Raw genomic sequence first — 8,219 nt, 5'->3', positions numbered from 1 at the left:
TCTCTCTGTCTGTCTGTCTGTCTGTCTGTCTGTCTCTCTCTCTCTCTGTCTTTCCCCCTCTTTTTCTATGACAGGAAATGCATTTCTCTAGTTGACATTACTTTGTAGGAACCTGTTTTCACTTTGACATTATTATTATTATTTTTTTTTTTTGTCAAAAAAGCCAAATTATATTGACCATGATTGACCTTTTATATTATAAAACTTTTTATAGACCTGTATCTGTGATCATTTTTCAGGTTGCAGTGCTGGTGGCAGAAGATATTGACAAACACAAAAGCAAGTTGAAGTTCTTCATGGAGAAGTTCTGTGACATCATTAAGACTATGAACTCCACACACAAAGAGTTGTCGATTGCCATACGAGGATATGGATTCTTTGCTGCTGTATGTTTGTGTGATTTAACTGTAGCTGCTAAGACCAAAACTTATGCAACACATTTAGAAATGAATGCACATTAATGAAGTGAATTGTTGTAATCTTTAATTCCATTGATTGTTTTCAAATAGTTTTGTTAAAATTGAAAGCTGAAAGTAATTTTGGCTTCTTAGAAAATATATTGGACAATCTTTAGTTTAGTCTTTGAGGTTCTGTTGTTCATGCTCTTTTTTTATTGCTAGTAATGGATTGAATAAATAAAACAGTCAGCTAACAGATAAATGGTTAAAATGGAAAGCAGAAAGTAATTGAACACATTTGAACATTCTAAAAAACCTGTGTTTTAAGTAGTTGAAATGTTTTTTTTTTTTTTACAAAGTAACACAAAGTAACACATTAAAAAAACAGTACCGAGCACAACACATACATGACATTATAAAAGGATATAGAGTGTTTTACAAGATTGTATTGTGTGAAGTGTGGGTATTTCCAAGTAGTTGAAATTGTTGATGGATAAATGGCTGAAATAACTAAAAGTCGGGGATAAAAAGCCACATCCCACCTAAATATTGACGGTTGAACTACTGACATATTTGAAACAACTGACAATCTAGAAATCTTATCACAAAATGTAAAATTCTTTTTCCCGCTGCAGCCATGCAAGAAGGTTTGCCCACAAGATGTTGACCTGATGTTCACAGAGCTGATTCAGCGCTGCAAGCAGATGTACCTGACCGAGTCTGACGGGGAGGACGACAGCCTGTACCAGCTGCCCAGCTTCCTGGACTCTATAGCCAGCGTCCTGATTCATCTGGACAAGGTGACAAACCAAATGCTGAGTAACAGCAGTGTCCTAAATCAAACTGGCAACTATGAGATGGTTTCTTCTCAATGGATGGCTTGTCAGAATGTCAGCCTTATCTGTATGGGCTGATATGCCTTTTTACCCTGGAGTACCAAGAACAGCCAGGCGCTCCCTGATAGTTCTCTAATCTGAGCTCTTGTCTCCATGGCCTCAGGTCCCAGAGGTGTACACGCCACTCCTGGAACGTCTCCTCGTAGTGCAGATTGACAGTTATCCTCAGTACAGTGAGAGAATGCAGACCACTTGCTGCAGGTCCATCCTTAAGGTGCTGGTGGCCATAGCCTCTAAAGGACCTGTGTTATGGAGCTTCATTAGTTCTGTGGGTATGTTGATCAAGAGCACACTGTACCTGTGTGAAATAAGCAAGATATCTGACACTGAAACACTGCCCTTTAGCAGCCCCTGGTAAGATGGGTGATTCCATATTTTAAAAGAACTATGGAGTTTTATGTTACTACATATAGGCTGTACCTGTGGAAATTTGGTGGATAATAATGACAGAAGAGAAGCTCAGGATCAGAATCAGCTTTACTGGCCAGGTGTGTTGGACACACGAGGAATTTGACTCTGGTACAGTTGCTCTCAATGTGCATGAACATGTCCTAATGTAAGGCAGCAATGGGCAAGTAAACAATGTAAGGCTGAGAGATCAGAAAGGAAAGAGGTACTGTGCAAACAAGCAAAAGGAATGTGCATTAGTAAAAAAAAAAAGTACTAATAAATAGAGACCTGTGTATATACACACAGTCTAGATGCATTTGACGGATCTATATGTACACGGTATATTTACAGGTATTGAACTGAGGGTTATTGACCAGCCATACCGTCGTGGGTTAAGTGTTGATCAGGGTGGGCAGCTGGTTCTGTAGAGTCTTTTTCTATGATTATCCCCACTGGAACACTATCACATTTTGCCCAGTATGATGTTGGCAGCCTCCTGCTTTATGAGGCCTCTATAGTATGTTTTGTTTAATATGCTGTTGTTTTCATTCCAAATAAAGGATGAGATTTGAGTGTTCAGATTTTTGTATAATTTTTTCTTAGAAAGATTGCCACTGAAATAAGCATAAGAATCTTGGGGACAGTATCTGATTTTGACAGTGAGCGATTTATAAATGAGCACAAGGAGAGAGATGGCTCTTTACATTTGCTAAAACATTCATGTTTGTTTCTTTTTCAGTGCACCAGGGTTTGATCCGAGTGTGTTCAAAACCCATACTTTCAGAGGTCGGAGGCTTTTTTTTTACAATTTGTTTTCACAATGGAATTCATACAAAAGCATATTATATTTGCACTAAAATTTAGTCTTGTTTTACTGTGATGTGTTTGACAAAAGAACTCTGCATGTACATGTCCTCATTTTCTCAGGACAAAGACGGTGGAAATGGTCCTTCTCAGTCTTCCCAAGTTCGTGCTGGAAAATGGAAAGTTCCATCTAGTCAGAACTACCTCGATCTGTTTAAAGAGCTTTTAGACTGCGATCACTTGAAGGTACAGCTGTTATTTGTAAAGTTTCGCTGACACTTTGGGAAACAGAAGTTGCATATGAAATTTTAGCAGATTTGTTTGGAATATTCACTTTTGTTATTTACATGGATACTATTCATTTAGCTATTTCTTTGTTTACCTTAACATTCATTTGGCAGAGTGGCCCGGCCTGCCAACGCAACCTCGATACACCTCAAAAAGAAAGGCACAAAACAAGCACACCTTGTATAGAGTTCACTGTCCTGCGCTGTGACTGAGGGTGTGGCTTATTCATGCTTACAGCAGAGGCGAGGATCAAATTTGATTGACGGTACCCCGAGCCGGAGACGTGTGCCCAGTGCCAGATCAAAGGCTTTGATTCAAAGCTGACATTAGCTTTGAGCACAGAAGGAAAACCAGGCAAAAATAGTGGCTTTTTGGAGTCACGTGTCAACTTTCAGTGCTGTCACCAAACTACTGCCCCACTACTGAACCTGAGGCTGGAAGCAACGGCCAGGATGTTTTTAGCTCCTCCACTGCAGAGGGGAGAGAAGCTAGCCCCGCCCCGTCCACTGCCACAGTTCCACAGTAGATGGTCTTATACTTGCATAGTGCTTTTGTATGCAAGTAAGCACACTCAAAGTGCTTTACACTATTTTCCATTTACCCACAAGCATTGCGCACACACTGATGGCACAGCCACCAGGAACATCTTGGGGTTCAGTGTCTTATCCAAAGGCACTTCAGCATGTGGACTGGAGAAGCCAGGATTCGACACCAAGCCTTCAGTTAGAAGACAGTCTGCTCTCAGCCACCCCTAAAAGACACCAGCACCTCATTTTTCCAGTGTCACCATGTCTGACTAGACATTGCACTGGTGGAAGGAAATTACCAAAGTGTTTGCATTTTATATTGGTAAAGACATGGTACCCATTTACATGGTTGAAAAGCCTGGGTTTATTAGGATGTTGAACACAAAGGTACGTCCACAGATATTTTATGGAGGTAGCGTTGCTCTGTTTGTAAAGTGAAGCACTGGAGGAAATTGTGGGGCAGCAAGAGAAGGTGGTGTTTTACTCCACAACATTTCTGAATGATGCAGCCTTCACTGGCCTGACTTTGTTTTATTGAAAAGGACTGACTGCTGAACAGCATCTGTTTCAAGACATCTGCTTGCCTGATGATCACAAAGGCTTAAAGACTCATTGGTGTCCTGGAGGCTGGGAGCAGAGGGAATGGTGTGCACGACGACTGACAGCAGAACAATGATTAATAGCTTTATTTGGCCAAGTATGTTATACACACAAGGAGTTTGTCTCCGGTACAGAACTGATGCAGCCTTCTGCGGCACCAACACACACTGATGGCAGCCCTGTCCCCATTGGAGTTCTATGTCTTGCCCAAGGACACTTCAATATGTGGAATGGAGGCACCGTGATTTGAACCTCCAACTTTCTGGTTGGGAGACGACCCTCTGAGCCACAGTTGCTGGTCTCATTATTAGTGGTCTCATTTACCAGAGTATGCAAACAAGTGAGAATAAATGAGAATAAGACAATATATTCTTATTAGCCCCGATCCAGCCGCAGTGTTATCCAGTTTAGGTGCCTCTGCCCCCTCATTTACAGACATGGTGAGAAATCTTGGAGTAATATTTGATAACGGCTTTACTTTCGATTAGCAGATTAGGGCCGTGGTCAAGACCAGTTTTTTCCACCTCCGACTTTTAACGAAGGTGAAGCCTTTCTTATCACGTGGAGATTTAGAAAAAGCAGTCCACGCTTTTATTACTTCACGATTAGACTATTGCAATGCCCTTTATGCTGGTGTTTCCCAATCTGTGCTGCGTAAACTTCAACTGGTACACTGAAAAAACTTAGAAAAAAAAATCAACTGGACTAGATTTCTAGGTCGAAGACGTTTCACCTCTCATCCAAGAGGCTTCATCAGTTCTGACTGACTGGTGTTGAGCCAGAGATATTTATTTATATTTATTATTATATAAGTCTTATAAGTATGGCGATGCAGCCATAATTGATATTCTAGACATGGCGTCACTCGTAGATCCCTAATTCCTAACAACTTGCAGAAGACATGAGAAAGTTGATAGACTAAAGGTGAAAACTATTAGAGCTGCTATCACTGTTGGCACAAACGCATGGCCCAACACAGGAGGGCCAACTCCAGTGGACCAGAATCAGCACTCCACCTCCACCTGAAGGACAAAGGACAAGGAAGCTATTTTTGTTCAAATAGAACACCCCTCACTAAATAGGGGTGGTGGACTAAGACACAACTTGTCACCCATCTACAACACTGTTTTGAGATCTCTGCCCAAACACGCCCACCAGGACAATATGCGTTGGTCCACAGGTGAGGGTTCAAAGACAGGTAACGACGCTCACCGATACTGGGCTATAATGACTCAGTCATTAGGGGACATTGTTGGCCTTCAAAGGACTGAAACACCACCGATGGGGATAAATATCTCTAGCTTAACACCAGTCAGGCAGAACTGATGAAACCTCTTGGATGAGAGGTGAAACGTCTTTGACTTAAAAACCTAGTCCTGTTTATTTTTTTCTACGTTTTTTTTCACTTTACTATCACCTGGATGACTGAGAATCTGCACGGACGTTTTGTCCTTGAGTTAAAGTTGTTGAGTTTTAATTTTCTGGCCATGTCACCCCACCCTACTGGTACTGTACTTATGTAGTAAATTATGTGCCACCTGCTGTACATTATGCAAGTTATATTTGCATGCCGCAGCATTCCCCTCCTTCATTAGTACTATGTATGCTGCTGAGGGTACTTATTTTTGTGTTTGCAATGTAACAATTGAAAAACAGACCCAAAGGAAATAAATGTCTTACATGAATGACCTTTAAACAAGCAGTACATTGAATTTTGTGTCTTTGGTTCTTTGCAGGATTCTGGATTTTTGGATGGAGCATTTGAAAGTCAGAACGCTGCTCTTGTGTCTTTGAGTCGACTTCTTTATGATGAGCTGATGAAATCAGTTATCCGTGTTCTGGACAAATTGGACTTGTCTGTGCAGAAATTGACAACAGGAGAGGAGGTGAGGACTCACTCTCAGGTCCCACTTTGATTATGGTCACTGACACAGGACAAACCCAGCTTAGATGTCCTGCACAGCATCTGATGGGCTAGTGCATGCGATCTTATGAAATTTTTTTTTTAAATGGTTGGTAATAGCATTCCTTTGGATGGCATAAAATTGTAAGGTGTTGTGTACCTGCTATTGGCGGGTCCTTTATTAGTTCAAACATAATTCGGCTGCTCTTTCTGTCTGTCTATGGTGCTGCCGTCCTTACCTCTCAGAACCCAGATGATGCAGCCCATGTCCTGCCCTCTTCTGACCCCACAGCTCATCTGGTGCCCAATAAGGTCAAAGACTTCACAGCCTTTATCAACCTCGTGGACTTCTGCAGGTGATGGGGGCACAGCATAAACACTTTTCTCACATGTGCAATGCTCAAAGGACAAACTTTTATTAAGGACCTGGAACAGTAGCTCAGATCTCCAGGTTGACTTGATTTCATGTTCACCTTAGTTTTTCACTTTCTGCACCAGTGTCCACCGAGGAGTTCAGTCAACCAAGCAGGACACTTGCAGACACCCTGAATGCTGTGTTTAAATTATTGAACATTGTCTTCGTTTTTCCTACCCTGCAGCAAGCTGTTGCAGACTAAACACACGGAGTATTTTGAGACGTGGATGTATCCCTTAAGCAAGGAATTTATCCTTCACTCCATACAAAATCCACTGGTCAGTGGCTTTTACAAACTGCTCTCTGTCAACATGAAAATTGCCAAGAGAATCAAGTACTACCAGGTAATATTGCTACTAGAGCCTTTTCTCTTTCATCCAATTAGTTTTTTTTTGTCCATCACAGTCGTTGTCAGAGCTCTTATAAGATTTTCTGGGCAGGTCACACCTTGTTACAGAAACATGAAGCTGTGTTTTCCACCTAGTCTAACAGATCATTGGCTTTAGGTTGTCTTCAGCTTTTTGTGCAGGTCAGAAGTGCCTGATGTGCCAGTGGCATTACTGTTTCAAGGCTATGATTATGCGGAAACAAAGAATGACTGTTGAGCCTGTCGAACATGACCATAACATAATTACACTCCTTATGTTGAATATATACTATAATAAAATGGTAAAAATCTGCTTCTGAACAGGGAGTTGACCTGAGAAGCTCTGCATCCCCCCAGAGTGACAAAGTGAAAAGTGCTTGTTTTGAACTCTTCTCAAAGTTTGGAAAAGAGGTAGCTTCTTGTTGCAGTGTTTCATGGGAATGTAGTAACTAAAATAGAGCATTAATATGGAATTCACTGTGTAGACCTCAGTGACATGTCACTTCCCACCAGGTGTGTGTGAGAATGAAGCAGTACAAAGATGAGCTGCTGGCATCCTGCTTGACATTTGTCCTCTCCCTGCACCACAGCATTGTGTGTTTGGACATCAAGGCCTACTGCTCAGCTCTCGAGGTGGGATACTTTTATCATGTATTTGAAAGTGAGGTGAAGATAAATACAAGTTAAACTAAAAGCATATAATACAGATATAGATGCAGAAGGTGTTGAGTGTAGTCATTTCCAACCTGGGATACTTGTATCCTGGGGGGTACTTCTGCAGTTGCCAAGTAACTTGATAGAACTGAAATGCCCACATATCAAGCCAGTTACAATACCTAAATGCCACTTGGTGGAAAAAAATGTGTGAAAAATAATAATGCATAAATTAATAGTTAATAATAGATAGCTATAGCTAAAGGCAACAGTTAAACAAATAACTTCTTCTTCTTTCGGCTGTTCCCGTTATGGGTCGCCACAGCGAATCATCTGTTTCCGCCTAACTATCCTCGGCATCCTCTACTCTCACCCCCATTTAGCTTCATGTCCTCTTCATCTCCAACATCCTTCTACCAATATAACCACTATCCCTCCTCTGCACATGTCCAAACCATCTCAATCTGGCCTCTCTGACCTTGTCCCCAAAACAGCCGACCTGAGCTGTCCCTCTGATGTGCTCATTCCTAATCCTGTCCATCCTGGTCACTCCTAAAGAGAACCTCAACATCCTCATCTCTACTACCTCCAAATCTGCCTCTTGTCTTTTCCTCACTGCTAGAGTCTCTAACCCATACAGCATAGCTGGTCTCACTACTGTCTTGTACACCTTTCCTTTGATTCTTGCTGACACTCTTCTGTCACACAACACTCCTGACACCTTTCTCCACCCACTCCAACCTTGACCTCAGCCCCCTGTAACCTCACTGTTCCACTTCCCTCCCTCTTGTTCATACACATGTATTCTGTTTTACCACGACTGGCTTTCATTCCTCTTCTTTCCAGAGCAGACCTCCACCTTTCCAGGTGTTCCTCCACCTGCTCTCGGCTCTCACTACAGATCACAGTGTCATCTGCAAACATCATTGTCCATGGAGATTCCTGTCTGACCTCATCTGTCAACCTGTCCATCACCA

At 41.9% G+C, this 8,219-nt stretch overlaps 1 protein-coding gene across 1 annotated transcript in view; it reads left to right on the top strand.

The window, feature by feature from the left end:
* prkdc (protein kinase, DNA-activated, catalytic subunit) overlaps positions 1-8,219 on the top strand; it is a 139,607-nt gene that overhangs the window by 27,532 nt on the left and 103,856 nt on the right. The window contains exons 11-20 of the mRNA XM_020587171.1: positions 240-386; positions 1,034-1,198; positions 1,398-1,566; positions 2,424-2,470; positions 2,612-2,734; positions 5,640-5,789; positions 6,053-6,162; positions 6,406-6,565; positions 6,913-6,999; positions 7,102-7,221. Of these exons, the coding sequence (XP_020442827.1) occupies positions 240-386; positions 1,034-1,198; positions 1,398-1,566; positions 2,424-2,470; positions 2,612-2,734; positions 5,640-5,789; positions 6,053-6,162; positions 6,406-6,565; positions 6,913-6,999; positions 7,102-7,221 (1,278 nt within the window). The remainder of the gene's footprint in view (positions 1-239; positions 387-1,033; positions 1,199-1,397; positions 1,567-2,423; positions 2,471-2,611; positions 2,735-5,639; positions 5,790-6,052; positions 6,163-6,405; positions 6,566-6,912; positions 7,000-7,101; positions 7,222-8,219) is intronic.

Source organism: Monopterus albus, unplaced genomic scaffold (assembly GCF_001952655.1).
Source record: "Monopterus albus unplaced genomic scaffold, M_albus_1.0 scaffold442.1, whole genome shotgun sequence".
Lineage (NCBI taxonomy): Eukaryota > Metazoa > Chordata > Actinopteri > Synbranchiformes > Synbranchidae > Monopterus > Monopterus albus.
The sequence above is the reverse complement of the archived record's forward strand: the minus strand, read 5'-3'. Positions and strand labels throughout refer to the sequence as shown.